This window comes from Theropithecus gelada, chromosome 4 (genome assembly GCF_003255815.1).
Source record: "Theropithecus gelada isolate Dixy chromosome 4, Tgel_1.0, whole genome shotgun sequence".
In the NCBI taxonomy this organism is placed as follows: Eukaryota; Metazoa; Chordata; class Mammalia; order Primates; family Cercopithecidae; genus Theropithecus; species Theropithecus gelada.
In genome coordinates this window covers 111662016-111679070 of record NC_037671.1, presented here as the reverse complement: position 1 = coordinate 111679070, position 17055 = coordinate 111662016, and the positions used below count along the sequence as shown (strand labels likewise).

The 17055-nt window shown below is 43.3% G+C and overlaps 1 protein-coding gene across 2 annotated transcripts in view; it reads right to left on the bottom strand.

The window, feature by feature from the left end:
* The window catches only part of CNKSR3 (CNKSR family member 3), a 105253-nt gene that overhangs the window by 6624 nt on the left and 81574 nt on the right, over window positions 1-17055 (bottom strand). For both annotated transcript variants that reach the window (XM_025383382.1, XM_025383384.1), the window contains exons 7-10: window positions 16433-16492; window positions 11553-11621; window positions 11146-11292; window positions 2940-3064 (exon numbers count right to left, since the gene is read on the bottom strand). In XM_025383382.1, the coding sequence (XP_025239167.1) occupies window positions 2940-3064; window positions 11146-11292; window positions 11553-11621; window positions 16433-16492 (401 nt within the window). The remainder of the gene's footprint in view (window positions 1-2939; window positions 3065-11145; window positions 11293-11552; window positions 11622-16432; window positions 16493-17055) is intronic.

Sequence of the window (17055 nt, the reverse complement as noted above, 5' to 3'; positions counted from 1 at the left end):
TTTTTTTTTTTTTTTTTGAGACGGAGTCTCGCTCTGCCGCCCAGGCTGGAGTGCAGTGGCATGATGGCTCATTCAAGCTCCGCCTTCCGGGTTCACACCATTCTCCTGCCTCAGCCTCCCAAGTAGCTGGGACTACAGGCGACCGCCACCATGCCCGGCTAATTTTTTTGTATTTTTTGGTGGAGATGGGGTTTCACCGTGTTAGCCAGGATGGTCTCAATCTCCTGACCTCATGATCTGCCCGCCTCGGCCTCCTAAAGTGCTGGGATTACAGGCGTGAGCCACCGCGCCCGGCCAAAGGAACCTTTATAGTAACCAATGGAGAGTGATTCTTTTCTGAACCAAATACTACAAAACCAGCAAAAGTTGGATCACCGATTCCATCCTAATTCTATCTACCTGTCAGTTTAAAGTGTAGGATTAATTTGAGTCCAAGTTACCAGCTGATTAGCCTTTTTTGCACTTGGTAAATTCCATTAGGCAAATCAGGACAAAAACTGCTAGACAAAATACAGAATCAGCTGAGTCCCAAAGCCATCTACTAATCAGCTATGCCTGTGTGTGGTATTCCCAGGTGGGATGGCATCCACCTACCCCTCCCACCCACAAATATATCTCTTTCCATACCTTTAAACCTGGCATATAACTCCCCATTCACAAAGTTTCCATGACTCATGACTGGTTTCTCGGTAATCCATTCACGTTTTTCATTCCTCGGAAAATCCTTCATGAGTGGTGTGTTTGTGCACTCTCAAAAGCGTCCTCCCAAGCAGTTTAATCCAGTTCTCTTTCTAGCCCCAGGTTCCTTTATCTCTCACTATGCACACACCACTCCTTTTCTTGCTCCCGCAACCCAGACAAGAACATTCTGGATCAAGGGAGGGCATCCTCCTCCAGTTTCTGATAAAACAATCCACACATTGGTCATCGTGGAATGCCGTGCTCTCTATATGCAGAGGCAAATACTACCTGTAACTTTAAACACACTTAAGATCCCGTGAACCAGAATGCCCCGATCACCTGAGGTACATTCATACATGCTGTAATAAGTTCTGAGTAAACCAAGACTCAAGGAAACAAAAAACATCTCTGCACCCAAAACAGAAGAAATACAATGAAGCAAATACCTCAGCTTCAAATGAAAACCAGTAAACAACAAATTCTGATACACAGTAAAATGTCACTGTAATAAAATCCAGCCCGAACTTTGTTTTATGAAATATTATAGCCTAATCATATATTTCTCAATATATGCTTGAATTGCTGAATAAGACCCTGATAGTTCTGTAGGGTCAAGGACCGAGTCTGTTTTGTGTCAGATGGTAACCCAGACCCAATACTCAGGAAAGATATGCTGAATAAATGAGCCAGACTGTCTAGTTTTATCAACATATATAAATATGTGAGTTGATTAAAATAAGCCTAGATCACACCTAAATCATCCTGTACACTCTATATACCACCCTCATTATACCATATAGTATTTAAGTTAGCCATGAAGAAAGCAACTATCTTTTAAGAATTTATATTGAGACCATCCTGGCTAACACGGTGAAACCCCGTCTCTACTAAAAAATACAAAAAATTAGCCGGGCGCGGTGGTGGGCACCTGTAGTCCCAGCTACTCGGGAGGCTGAGGCAGGAGAATGGCGTAAACCCGGGAGGCGGAGCTTGCAGTGAGCTGAGATCCGGCCACTGCACTCCAGCCTGGGCGACAGAGCAAGACTCCGTCTCAAAAATAAATAAATAAATAAATAAATAAATAAATAAATAAAAATAAAAAGAATTTATGGTACACGTACACACACACACACACACACACACACACACACAAATATGAAATGTTCATACCTACAGTCACATGGGTTTGCGTTTTCTTGTTTTTGAGACTAGGTCTCACTGTGTTGTCCAGGCTGGAGTGCAGTGGCGTGATCAAGGTATACTGCAGCCTCAACCTCCTGGGCTCAAGTGATCCTACCACCTCAGCCTCCTAAGTAGCTAAGACCACAGGTGCACACAACCACACCCAGCTAATTTTTAAAAATTTTTGTAGAGATGGGGCCTTACTATATTCTCCAGGCTGGTCTTGAACTTCTGGGCTCAAGCAATCCTCCTGAACCGGCCTTCCAAAGTGTGGAAATATCGGTGTGAGAGCCACCATACCTGGCCACATAGGTTTTTTTTCAAGTTCTATGAAGAACACATCTCTCTCAGCAAAATCAAGCTGCAACTCTCATTAATCTCACAGAAATACTTATTATCTACCCCCTCAAGATGAATTTACCATGGAGTTAATGAAACTTAACCTGCAAGGCCTCCAACAGACCCTTCCAAGGTCCCAGGAGAGCACATTTTCATTCATTTTTCAAAAGTAAGGTATTGCTATATCCTTTTCTTTGTTTCTTTTTTGAGACAGGGTCTCGCTCTGTCACCCAGGCTGGAGTGCAATGGTACAAACTCTGCTCACTGCAACCTCCACCTCCTGGGCTCAAACGATTTTTCTGCCTCAGCCTCCTGAGCTAGGACTACAGGCATCTGCCACCACACTCGGTTAATTTTTGTATTTTTTTGTAGAGATGAGGTTTCACCATGTTGCCCAGGCTGGTCTTGAACTCCTGAGCTCAAGTGATCTGTCTGCCTCAGCCACCCAAAGTGCTGGGATTACAGGTGTGAGCCACCACACCTGGCCAATATTGCCATATTCTTTTCTCAAAAGGGCCCTCCCCACCAAACTGTATAGCTTCAAGCCCCACAGAACCTAGATCTGTCCCTACACTCCTATAAAGTAAGGCTGATCATACTTTTAATGGTAGTTCAAGATTCAGCCCTGTCATACTGTGGCTCAGCAACTTCCTCTCTCAAGATCCTCTTTTCACACCACCATTTACAAACACCACCAACAGGAGACGAGCATACCATGACAATGGACAGCAACATACCGGGGAGAGTAGGGAACAGCTGGTGGAGGAGGAATATAAAGATCCAGGATGGCTGACTTCTCCTTCTTCAGCGAGGTATCCATAGTGCTTTCAGGGGACTGGGTTGTCGTAGGTGGAGGTGAGGTCTGAAACAGGAGTAACACAGCAATGCAAAGAGTAGAGATCAATTCAGAGATGATTCTTGGTGTTCATTTCCCCTTCCCCAAACCAACACCAACCCCGTGTCTGAACAGGGACTGAGGTCATTCATGTGTTTACAGATATTTGCAATATTTAACTTACATTCTTCTTTGAAACCCTTAGAATTAGCTGAGGGATTTGAAAGACGATGTATAGTGGCAAGAAGCAGAGGCTTAGGAGCCAGGTGCCAGGATTATGATTCTAGCTCTGAGGAAATCACTTAAACATCTGTGGCCTCCCTTTCCTCCTCTGTAAAGGAGTGATACTGATAATATCTCTTGCATAGAGCTGCAGTGAGAATTAGATGAGTTCGTTCATGAAAATTACTAGCAAGGTCAGGTATGGTGGTTCACGCCTGTTATCCCAGCACTTTGGGAGGCCAAGGTGGATAGATTGCTTGAGCTCAGGACTTCGAGACCAGCCTGGGCAACGTGGCAAAACCCATCCCTACAAAAAAAATATAAAACTTAGCCAGGTGTGGTGACACAAGCCTGTAGTTCCAGCTACTTGGGAGGATGAAATGGGAGGGCTGCTTGAGCCCAGGAGGGAGAAGCTGCAGTGAGCCAAGAGTGTACCACTGCACTCCAGCCTGGGTAACAGAGCAAGACTCTGTCTCAAAAAAAAAAAAAAAAGAAAAAGAAAAAGAAAAGAAAGAAAGAAAGAAAGGAAAGAAAAGAAAAAGAAATCAAATCAGTAGCAGCGCTACTATTGACTAGAAGTATTGCTTGGAACTCTGGATGTGACCCTGGCTAGACTTACTAGCTGTTTTTTCTGTTTGTTTTGTTTTTTTTCAAATGGAGTCTCGCTCTGTCTCCCAGGCTGGAGCGCAGTGGTGCAATCTCGGCTCACTGCAACCTGTGCCTCCTGGGTTCAAGTGATTCTCCTACCTCAGCCTCCCAAGTAGCTGGGATTACAGGTGTGCACCACCACACCCAGTTAATTTTTGTATTTTTAGTAGAGACAGGGTTTTGCCATGTTGGCCAGGCTGGTCTCAAACTTCTGACCACAGATGATCCGCCCACCTCAGCCTCGCAAAGTGCTGGGATTACAGGTGTGAGCCACCACGCTCGGCCCTTATTAGCTGTTTATTGTTGAGCAAGTCACACAATATCTCTGTGCCCCATCTATAAAATGAGAATAAATAGGGACAAGAATAGTACCAACATCGGGTGCCTGTGAGAATTAAGATCACACATGTAAACAACTTAGGACACTGCTTTCCCATAGTAAATACACAACCTTATACCGTTTGTTTTAGTACTATATATACATATATGCATTCATATATGTATATAATCTTAATTTCAAATCCACACGGCTGAATTTGAACTATGATACTGGTCTCAAAGGGCATGGTTTTTAATGTTTCACATGAGACCTTCAATCTTACCTTTCTACAGTCTAACAATGACAACAATGATTTTTCTGGTTGGTAAAGAACAGCAAGGAAATCTTGGAGTCAAGGCAGGGAAATATTTGGTGATGGCCAGTGAGACTGTGCTAAGCCCTGGGCAGACATAAAAAGCTACCCTGGCATGTGGGCGCACACCTGTAAAAATCCCAGCACTTTGGGAGGCGGAGGCAGGTGGATCACTTGAGCTCGAGAGTTCAAGATCAGCCTGGAGAAAATAATGAAGTCCTGTCTCTACTAAAAAAAAAAAAAAAAAAAAAAAGCTACCCTTCAATACTGGTTGTGATGGAAGAGCTCCCTGAAGTGAAACTGTGACCTGATTCTAAGGATTGAAAGGACTGACTGGCCAGTGTGACGGAGCTAGACATGGCCACCAGGAGGTTCACAGAAGACAGCTCATTTTCAGGAGAGATAGCAAGTCACAGGGGCAAGGACTGAGCTTTCAGTCTCCAGAGTAGAACCCCATATTTTAAACGTTGGTCACTAATGCATAATCTATCAATTCTATTCAATTTATAATTGACATCTCAACATGTCAATCTTGGACCATATCTGAAAACATGAGGCCAGGATCCAGATTCTACAAATCTTAGAAGCAAAAGTAAACTAGAACATTTCCACAAAATTGATACTCACTGAAAATACATATATGGATCATTACTTCTATATCAGTAACTCTCATTTACCAGGAGTGTGGCATCAAAACAGAGTGGTGAATGCCTTTTCTATGACAGGTCAACAGAAATGATGTTGAAAAACTTAAGAGCTCTCTTCTGGGAAGGGTGGGTGTCCAGGCACAAAGAATAATGAAGAATGGAACACAGAGGAACCCCCAGGACTGGGGGCTAACTCTATAGACTATTTGTCTACCAGAGCTTATATTCTGAAAACATCCTGGGCACATCACAAGAACACTTGGTAGCTAAGCTATAAAATGGTGTCTGCATTTTGATGGTCATTATCTCCCTGGGTCACAGGGAAAATTAGGTGTCTCTATCTCTCACCACCACCTCTTCCCCAAACTGCACAGTTAGTGGGACTTGGCAGGAAAGTAGGCAAAACCAGAGAACATCGCAGAGTGTCCCTTCTTAAGTGAACTTCCAGGGACCAACACACTAGCCTGTACTTAAAAATTATTTTCACTCATGTTCTGAACAGATCCACGTGAATTTTCCTCTATTGCCTCAAACTCAATTATGCTCAAAATACCCAACATCTCTTCCTTCCAAATGGCCTCTTTTTTGATTTTTCAATTTTTGTCACCACCCAGGTTCCCTGTCACATTGGGCACTTGCTTCTCCCTGGCCTTGCTGGCCTTTCTCATCCTTACCCCAAAACATTTTCTAATAGTCAACACTATCAAAGAGCAGAGCATGGCTTAGAAAAATTACATACCTTGACTAAGGGTCCCACAACAGCTAGTAAGTGGCAGAGCTGGGACCTGAACTCAAGTGGTTTAACTTTGAGGCCACATTTATAACCACCAGGCTGTGCTGCTTCCTGAGCCCTTCTGATGTGCTTCCCAGTGGCCTCTAGCATTCTTAGTCTTTCACTAAATCACCCGTCACCAGCCTTGCCCAGGACCACATTGTATCTACCCTTATACAGCAGCCTCCCTTCTGGTGGTTCTCATGTTTAGATGTTGTTATGTGCTGAACTGTGTCCCCCAAAATTCCTGTGTTCAAATTCTCACCCCCAGTACCCAGAAAGTGATAGTATTTGGAGACAGGGTCTTTAAAGAGGTGGTTAAGTTAAAATGGAGGTCATCAGGGTGGGCTCAATCTGACATGACTGCTGTCCCGTAAGATTAAGACACAGATACATTGTAATCCCAGCACTTTGGGAGGCCGAGACGGGTGGATCACGAGGTCAGGAGATCGAGACCATCCTGGCTAACACAGTGAAACCCCGTCTCTACTAAAAAATACAAAAAACTAGCTGGGTGAGGTGGCGGGCGCCTGTGGTCCCAGCTACTCGGGAGGCTGAGGCAGGAGAATGGCGTGAACCTGGGAGGCAGAGCTTGCAGTGAGCTGAGATCTGGCCACTGCACTCCAGCCTGGGTGACAGAGCAAGACTCCGTCTCAAAAAAAAAAAAAAAAAGACACAGACACATATGGAGGGAAGACCACATGAGGACAGAGGAGGAAGACCACCATTTGCATGCCAAGGAGAGGGTCCTCAGAATGAAGCCAACTCCACTGACACCTTGACTTTGACCTTCTACCACCTTGTATGGCAGCCGTAGCAGAGTAATAGAGTATTAATGTCAAAGCAGCTGTCAACCTGTCACCTGTGGGAGAAAGCCCATGCTCCTCAGCCTGACACTCCATACCTGCCATTACAGTCTCAGGCAACCAGCCCAACTTTATCTCCCAGCCTTGGCTCCAGAGTCTGAGCTACTCATTCCTTCTGGTAGAAGCTCTGGAGCCCACCTAGTCTCACTGCCACCGCTACCACCCCCCGCTGCTGGGAGTGCCAGCCGCTAAGGCTCACGGCTGCCCCTTCTTGGAAGAATGGCCTTCAGCTGACAGAGCTGCCTCGCCCGAGCAGGGCCACCAGAGCCCGGAGCTATGTGGCTCCACCAGGATGCTTCGTCCTGCATAGTAGGTCAAGGCTACGCTGCCCCTGAGAGGCATCCTTGCTGCTTCCCCGTCATCATTCTGCCTTCCTCTCTCCCTTACCAGTTTTATTTGGAGCACATACCCTCAAAAATTGCTCTCACAAGGATGTGCATCTCAGACTCTGCTCTAGGAAACCTTATCTAAGACACTGCCCTTCTCCGATGGTGGTCTATCTATGTTTTGTGGGTGAGTGCGTTTAAACAAAAGCATTCATCTCCTCTGTGATACACGCTCCCATTTGCCAATGCAAATCCCACCTACCCTCCCAGGCTCCCACCTCCCAGTCCATACCTCTCTCTCCTTCAGAACCCAACATTTATCTCATGCAACTATGAGCAGGCAGAGCAAGCATTTGGCAGGAATCCATCAATTACCTATGTGGAATTAGCACCTCTGTAATGTTAAGTATCATATTCTGAGAAATCCAAAAAAGTCTAAGCACGTTTAAATTTTACACTGACCAATGCAAACAGAAGCAGCTGGGATATAATCAATAGGCTCGGTTATGGGCAATGATTTTTTGGCTCTGACCGCAAAAGCACTGGCGACAAAAGCAAAAACAGACAAGTGGGATTACATCAAATTAAAAAGCTTCTACATAGCAAAGGAAATAACTGACAAGACAAAGCGTCAATCTAGAAAGTATCTGCAAACCATACATCAGATAAGGGGTTAATATCCAAACTATATAAGGAACTCAAAGAACTCAATAGCAAAAAAAAAAAAAAAAAACCCACAAAGAACCTGATTTAAAAATGGGTAAAGGACCTGAATGACATCACTCTCTTGCTTTTTTTTTTTTTTTTTTTTGGAGACAGGGTCTCTACTCTGTCACTCAGGGCGGATGTATTGGTACAATCAAGGCTCACAGCAGCCTCCCAGGCTCAAGCAATCCTCCCACCTCAGCCTCCCAAGTAGCTGGGATTACAGGTATGTGCCACCATACCCAACTAGTTGGTTTTAAAAAAAATTGTTGTAGAGACAGGATCTTGCTTTGTTGCCCAGGTTGGTCTTGAACTCCTGGGCTCAAACGATCCTGCTGCCTTGGCCTCTCAAAGCGCTATGATTACAGACGTGAGCCCCTGCAGCCAGCCCCGACTAGACATTTCTCAAGAGGAGATATACAAATGGCCGACAGAGATATGAAAAAATGTTCAACGTCACTAGTCATCAGGGAAATGCAAATCAAAGCCACAGTCAGATGACAGCGGGCACCTGTTGGAATGGCTACTATCAAAAAACAAAAGGTAAGGGTGATAAGGACATGGAGATGTAGAAATCCTAGCGCATGGCTGGTGAGAATGTAAATTAGCAGAGCCATTATGGAAAACATTATGGAGGTTCCCTGAAAAATGAAAAAGCAGCCTCACTAGTGGATACACATCTAAAGGAAATGAAATCAGTATGCTGAGGAGGTATCTGCACCCTCATGTTCACTGCAGCATTTTTCAAAATAGCCCAGGCATGGAGTCAACCCAAGAGTCCATCAACAGATGAATGGATAAGGAAAACATGGTGTATATACATAAGGGAATGCTACTCACCCTTAAAAAAGAAGGAAATCCTGGCCGGGCGCGATTGGCTCACGCCTGTAATCCTAGCACTTTGGGAGGCCAAGGCGGGCGGAACACCTGAGGTCAGGAGTTTGAGGCCAGCCTGGCCAACATGGTGAAACTCCGTCTCTGCTAAAAATATAAAATTTAGCCGGGCATGGTGGCGGGCACTTGTAATTCCAGCTACTCAGGAGGAGGCTGAGACAGGAGAATCGCCTGAACCCAGGAGGCAGAGGTTGCAGTGAGTGAGCCAAGATCACGGCACTGCACTCCAGTCTAGGCAACAAGAGTGAAACTCCATCTCAAAACAAAACAAAAAAAAAGAAGAAAAGAAGGAAATCCTATCATGTGTGACAACAGGGAAGAACCTGGAGGACACTGTGTTAAGTGAAATAAGCCAGGTACATATAGAGAAATACCACATGATCTCACTTATATGTGGAATCTAAGAAAAAAAATCTAACTCTTAGAAGCAGAGAGTAGACTGGTGGCTGCCAGAGGTTGGAAGGAGTGGGATTGGGGAATCCTGGTCAAAGGGTACAAAGTTTCAGTTAGCCAGGAAGAATAAATTCAAGAGATCTATTGTATAGCATGGTGACTATAGCTAATACAAATGCATTGCATGCTAGAAAATTGCTAAGTTGCTATAACACGTGTAGATTTTGAGTGTTCTTGCCACAAATAAATGTAAATGGTGAGCATGTGAGGTAATAAATGTATTAATGACCTTCATTTAGTCATTCCAAAATGTAAACATATTTTGAAACACTGTGATGCACAATATAAATATATACAATTTGTATCTGTCAATTAAAAAGTGAATTGTAAAATATGTTCGGTTATTATTTATAAACTGTAATTATGGTCCCCTCTTGCCCTACCTTTATTTCTGCGAGTTTTTGTTTGTTGGTTGGTTTTTGTTTTTGTTTTCAGACAGGGTCTCACTCTGTCACCCAGGCTGAAGTGCGGTGGCGTGATCTCGGCTCACTGCCACCTCCGCCTCTGGGTTCAAGCAATTCTCCTGCCTCAACCTCCCGAGTAGCTGGGATTACAGGCGCATGCCACCACACTCAACTACTTTTTGTATTTTTAGTACAGACGGGGTTTTGCCATGCTGGCCAGGCTGGTCTCGAACTCCTAACCTCAAGTGATCCACCCACCTCAGCTTCCCAAGATGCTGGGATTACAGGCGTGAGCCACCACACTCGGCCTCTGAGTTATTTATTTTTAACCTCTCCTCTGTGACACCATAATCTTTCCATAATCTCTCCAGTACCTTGCCTCAGAAAGTTTCAAAATTGATGGTTTAAGACTATTGCTCTTCCATGGGAAGACATACAATAACATCAAAAATAGTTACAAATAAACTATAATCTCAATCTTATAAAAGGGCATTATAAGGTTATTGCTTTTCATTCTTGGTTTATGAAACAGACACTAAGGACCAATGGCACAACAAGGAGTGTGACCAGTGAGTGTGATCCACCCAGGTGTCAGCAATAAGGGGGTATATTGTTTGAAAAGAATTTAAATAAAACTCAGTCAGTTTGTCTTCTATTATCAGCACAGACTGGCAATACTACATAACGTCTAAATAATGGTGTGATACGGCTCCCCACGGGGTGGGCTGCACTCACCGCCCCCAACCCTGCCTTGGTAAAGCGCTGCTGAAGACTCAACCCCACGTGGTCTCTCCAGCATTAGTGTTCAAACTGTATACAGTTATGTAGGTATGTGTTTGAAACGAGAGAGGAGAAGGACTAAAAGGAGCTTTTGGCAGTGATGGAAATGCAGTGATGGAAATGTCCGTATCCACCTATCTGACATGGGAGTTACTAGCCGTATGTGAATATTCTGCACCTGAAATGTAGCCAGAGATCCTGCAGAGATTAACTTTTAATGTCCTATCATTCTTTTTTTTTCTTTTCTTTTCTTTTTGAGAACGGACTCTTGTTCTGTCACCCAGGATGGAGTGCAGTGGCGCGATCTCGGCTCACTGCAAGCTCCGCCTCCCAGGTTCACGCCATTCTCCTGCTTCAGCCTCCTGAGCAGCTGGGACTACAGGTGCCCGCCACCATGCCCGGCTAATTTTTTGTATTTTTAGTAGAGACAGGGTTTCACCATGTTAACCAGGATGGTCTCGATCTCCTGACTTCATGTTCTGCCTATTTCAGCCTCGCAAAGTGCTGGGATTACAGGCATGAGCCACCGCGCCTGGCCTCATTCTTTAAATAGTCATATATGGTTACTGGCTACTATACTGTTCCATGTAGATCTAGAATTTATATTTTCACATAGGCAGGATTATAGGATAATTACATACAAACTCCTGAAACCAATCACCTTCAAATTTCTATCTCTTTTTGTTTGGAGACTAATGAGATACTCGACATTGTTCAGGTGCTGATGCTAGATGGAGGCTTACAGTCAATCCCAGATACCTGCACAAGAGGTGGCTTCCACCGTAGGTTTTTCAAGGGAGCAGGAGTAAAGTTGAAAGACCCAGTGGGGCGCTTCTTAAGCAGTAACACAACTCCTGTGGGATTCTCTCTCAATTTCTTCACCAGATTTTTCAGCTGCCATCCCACCTTCAAAGAAAGAAAATGGAGAGGGAGGACTTGCTCATGAATAATGAAAAACTGAACCTATGAATTTATCTCGAGGCAATCTGAGTTGTGAGCAAATACATAGAAACAAAATAGGCAGGCACAAGTATGTTCATGTTAGCACAACCTAAAATAATGAAAAATGGGATGTCAGCAGAAAATTTTAAAACTTTAAACAGAACGGTTTTAGATTTAATTAAAAGTTCTAAGGAGGAAAATTGAGTCTCAATAAACAAACTCACCACAGTTTGCTGATTAACTTGAATGACTTCATCACCAGCATGAATCTTCTGAGATCTGTCTGCAGGAGACTGTACAGAAACAAAATAACCTGCCTTAATTTTTTTAAACCCTCTATTTCTTTCTGCTTTTATTTCTTCTTTCTTCTGTAGACAATTAGCAACTGAAATAACATTTTCTCAGGAAAAATAAACAATGCACTTTATTTCCCCGAGACTACACAGTCTATAGGACCTTCCCCATGAATCCTCTGTTATCCATTTTATTAGTGTCTGTTATAACTGGTAATTTGTCTGTTAGAATAGCCAGGTTCATCTAATCTATCGGGAAGAGACTGGACATACTGTCTTTGTTTTGTTTTGCTTTTAAGACAAAGTCTCACTCTGTCACCCAGGCTGGAAGGCAATGGTGGATCTCAGCTCACTGCAACTTCTGCTTCTCGGGTTCAAGCAGATCTCCCAACCTCAGCCTCTCAAGTAGCTGGGATTACAGGCACCTGCCACCACGCCCAGCTAATTTTTTAGTAGAGATGACGTTTCACCATGTTGGCCAGGCTGGTCTCAGACTCCCAAGCTCAGGTGATCTGCCTGCCTCAGCCTCCCAAAGTGCTGGGATTACAGGCGTGAGCCACTGCGCCCAACCTGGACATACTGTCAAAATGATTGGCTGATAGAAGCTATTGGCTCACTAAAAAATTCTTACACATATCCTTATCAAAATTAATCCCATAAAAGCTGACCAACTGTTCAACACGGAAAATCATCCTTGTAACTCTGTCATCTCGTTTCCTTATTAAAACTAAATGTCGTTCTTATTCTACTTTTCCATATTATTGCAATGCTGCTAAAATAGAAAGTTGGTGGGAATAGAAATTGCTTTAAAGAAAATGAATTTAGTTTTCTTTTCATTTTCAGATTACATTCAAAAATGAGTTTTCAGTGTCAAAACAAAACCCGAACTTTTTTTCCTTCAAATAATGCCTAGTTATTAATTTACCATTGCTGCAACAAAAATATATATAAAGGGATATAATCCATTTGTCAAATATTTTGCTCACGGTGTTCTTGTTCATATAAGCCACCTAGAACTCCTATGTTGAAGGTATCTCACATATGACTAAGAGAAGAAGAAAGGACAAACCTTGGATTTCAAATTCTAATCAAACCTTATCTAGAATAGAGTATTTAATTTTCTAACTTACATCACTGGCTGAATCTTCAAACAATTTCCAACTATCCAAAAAACAGCACTTTTGAACACGGGGAGAGGGATAGCAAGACCCAAGACACACTGGCTGAAGTTTCTCTAAATTGTTGTGACAGGCTCAACGGGAAATTAACAAGCAGCCCTAAACTGTAGAAATATTCCCTTTGATTTTATCTAGGTCCATATAAGGCCCTGGTAACTGTGACAGTTATTTGTGAAAACATTTAAACTCCTATAATACCCCGCAGTGCTCACCTGAGAGACCAGCCCATGTTCATCTCAAGTTTCTGGTTTTTTGTTTTGTTTTATTTTGTTTGAGACTAACTCATGCTCAGTCGCCAGGCTGGAGTACAGTGGTGCAACCTCAGCCCACAGTAACCTCTGCCTCTGAGGCTTAGCCATTCTCCTGCCTCAACCTCCTGAGTAGTTGGGATTATAGGCACCTGCCACCACACCCAGCTAATTTTTGTATTTTTAGTAGAGACGGGGTTTCACCACATTGGCCAAGCTGATCTTGAACTACTGACTTCAGGTGATCCGCCCGCCTCGGCCTCCCAAAGTGCTGAGATTACAGGCGTGAGCCACTGTGCCTGGCCCATCTCACGTTTCTCACATCACTTAAAAAATGAATTTATCTGTGCTCCTTTTTGTTCCGTGTGTCAGATGCTGAACCCACAGTTACAGGCCTACTTTAGTAATTCTGATCTTAATCGGTCGAGTCCAGTTAATCTTCCTGGGCAAGGGATTCATTTAAGATAAGCTTCACTTTACAAAAGTTAGCCCAAAGGCCAGGAAGTCCCTGTCTCTACATGTGCAATCTTAAAAAACATGCTCTGATGTCCTGAATTGACTTCCCTTCCTAAGGACCCTTTCGCATTCATTTCTCAAATGTCCAATCAAGTGATTAAGAGTTGTGTTTGGCAGAACACTGGTAAAGAGAGAGTTCGGTACCAAAATTCTGCCCAGGGCAGTAGCTCTTGCCTATCTTCACCATGAGGAGGACAACTGAAAAATGATGCTTGTGTTGGTTTGCTGCAGAAGGGTCATGACCTAGAGAATAATGCACCCATTCTTCAGAGGCTAATCTAACTCCCACTTGATCTGAGGAGTGGAGGATAGAAGTATGGATGAGGTTGTGTCAAGACTCTTGTCAAGGTCTAAAATAACATCAAAAAAAGAATTAAGATAGAGAAACATCAGACACTGTTGGGTCTGACTTTGGAATGATCCTGGCCTCTCAGGTAACTTACCTTCAAAGAAAGGGACTGAAGGCCTTGCTTGCTTGCTTCAGCCTCAAGCAAGCATTGCTTCAGCCTCAAGTCCAAGATTGAAGAATATGAACATAATTCACTTGTGAAAAGAATGGGTGATTTTCATCCACTGCTACCTACCATACTAGGCTTCTATTAAAACATTCTGACAGTGAAGTCATAGAAACCTTAAGTGATGGCCAAAAGCTGACCTGGAGCTGGCACTTTCTACTGCCATTCAAGTATATAATACCCAACATTAAGAATAAAATATCCAGGGGCCAGGCGCGGGGGCTCACGACTGTAACCTCAGCACTTTGGGAGGCCGAGGCGGGAGGTCAGGAGATTGAGACCACCCTGGCTAACACGGTGAAACCCCATCTCTACTAAAAAATACAGAAAATTAGTGGGGCGTGGTGGTGGGCGCCTGTAGTCCCAGCTACTTGGGAGGCTGAGGCAGGAGAATGGCGTGAACCCGGGAGGCGGAGCTTGCAGTGAGCAGAGATTGTGCCACTGCACTGCAGCCTGGGGGACAGAGCGAGACTCCGTCTCAAAAAAAAAAAAAAGAATAAAATATCCAGATTGAGTCGGGGAGAAGTGGGCTCTCACCTAACTTCCCACACTTGTCTAGAAGACTTAGACTTACTTAGCCTAGTGTCTAGCACATTCCAGGTCCTCAATAAATGCGAACTGAATGACTAAAGGAATGAGTGACATTTTCAAGTGGATTACCAGATGGAAGAAGACAAGTTTTCTTTTTTGATCTCTAACAAGATGGTAGCCACCACTCCCGGAGATGACTTCCATACAGTCTTACATGGGAACACCAGGGCCGACCCTGAGTCTGTCAGCCAGTGTTACAATTCTGGTAGGAATTCAGGGAATATATCATTAATGACATATGACATTTCATTTAATTCCCAAAGTGCTGGGATTACAGGCGTGAGCCACTGCGCCAGGCCCGGATTCTTTTCTTTAAAAAGGGGGGTGGTGCAAGAGGAAGGAAATACTCTGCCTTCCGATAGTAATTCTGTAGTGCTCCAGATCCAAGATGGCAATTGCTTCAAAACCCAATAGAGTTGGAAAACACACTGGTCTGGTTAAGATAGACAATGCAATCATCAAATTGCTAGACTGCAAAACTTCAACTCTAAAAACTGAAATGATATTCACCATGTTTCTCATCTATACAGACATGACTGTGTTCTTATCACGGCTAAGCTGCAACGTACTGAGTCTCAATCAAGAATGAAGGAAGAATCGTGTGTTGCATCTTGTGTCTTTTCTTCAGCACCATCCCCAGCCTAAAAGCAGAGCTTCCTGTGCTGTTATTATCTAGGAGGTGACACGGTATAAAAACTCCTAGTGACTCTTAGGGCTTCCTCGCTGTAGCTCAACAGAGAATCCTGAAAGACACTACCATTTCCTACCCATTTATCTACCAGAACCATGCAATGCATTTACAATTCATTGACTGCCTTAAGCAGTATCATTTTGTCAGTACAAAAATCAAGTGCTTCTCACAGACACTCAAAGATCATGCCATTTTCCAAAAGATCTAGCAGCTGAAGCTCAAAATTAGACACATATTTCTACCAAACAGATTAGAAAAGCAGCTACTAAAATTTCCCCTAATTTTAGGAATTATCTCCTCCTGTCTCAGCTGATTAAATAGGTTAATTCCCCCAAATCCATGGTTCTTTTACACAGACCCAGGGAAGCTATTCAAACATTTTTAGTTTCATATCAATGTCTTTCAAAAGCAAGCCATATTGTAGGCTGCAAGAAGAAAGCATTCAACTAGCTCTACTTCTCACAAATTCAAAATGTTTGAGGGGCTAAAGTCAACCCTACACACAGCAGAATTTCCAGAAGGAAGTACACAGTGTACACAAGTCTCTCACAGTAGAAACAGACCTGCTTTTCCTATTCAAAGGGTGGGGAGAGAGGACTAAATTTCAGTATCATGCCAAATATTATGAAACACAACTATAAAAATATGTTGTAAAAAAAATCCTGAAATAGCTGCTATGGAGACATAAAAATTCCATTAAATCAAAAAATATATATTTTATACACATGGCTACCAATCCCAGTTCTTATAAGAGTGATTCTCAAAAACAAAAAGATCACTGCTTTTGTATTTATGGCTTAACACTTCCAGGGTGCAAAAGCAGTAATTAACACAAGGGTAGCATAAAAACTGGGCAAGGTGTATGAACAAGAGCAATAAAGGACGATTTAAATAATAAATTGACAACAGTTGGTGACAAGCAGTACTCTGTCAACAGAAATAAACAAAGCAGGTACCCATGCTCTCATAATAATCAAACAGCATGCACACATTTAAATTCAAAGTATAGAGACTGTGGATCAAATTTGTTTAAACACACAACAGCTTTTACACTTAATGAATATACACTTACATTTTCTGTGGTTCCAGTAATCACGTGTAACCCATCGTAGGTTGATTTGATGTACATGCCCTGGAGTGAGTCACAAACAGATTAACTCATTACTCCAACAAAATTTAGAGATATCGCCCCAAGCGAGACTTAAACTTATAAAACATTAACAACAGTCCCTTCACAACAATACTCGTTTTTCAGCCTCCTGAAACATCGAGAAACAAGATCCAAAGGGTGGTGAAGGGGAGCTAAGCAAACTGAAATACTGGTGAAAGCAGTAAAACGTGTGATCTCTTTGATACTATAATCTGTGTACCAGGCACACAGAATTATGCCACAACTCCAAGGATGTGGGCTTTTTCTTAGACCTACAGAATGAGTGAATGAGGGAGGCACTTCAAACAAGAACGGTTCTATTATGTTGACGATGAGACAGGGTCTTGCTATGTTGCCTAGACTGGAGTGTAGCGATGCCAACACAGCTCACTGTTACCTTGAACTCCTGGGCTCAAGTGATCCTCTCACCTCAGCCTCCCCAAGTAGCCAGGACTACAGGTGTGTGCCACCACACCCAGCTAATTATTTTATTTTTTTAATAGAGAAAGGACCTCGCTATGTTACCCGGGCTGGTTTCAAACTCC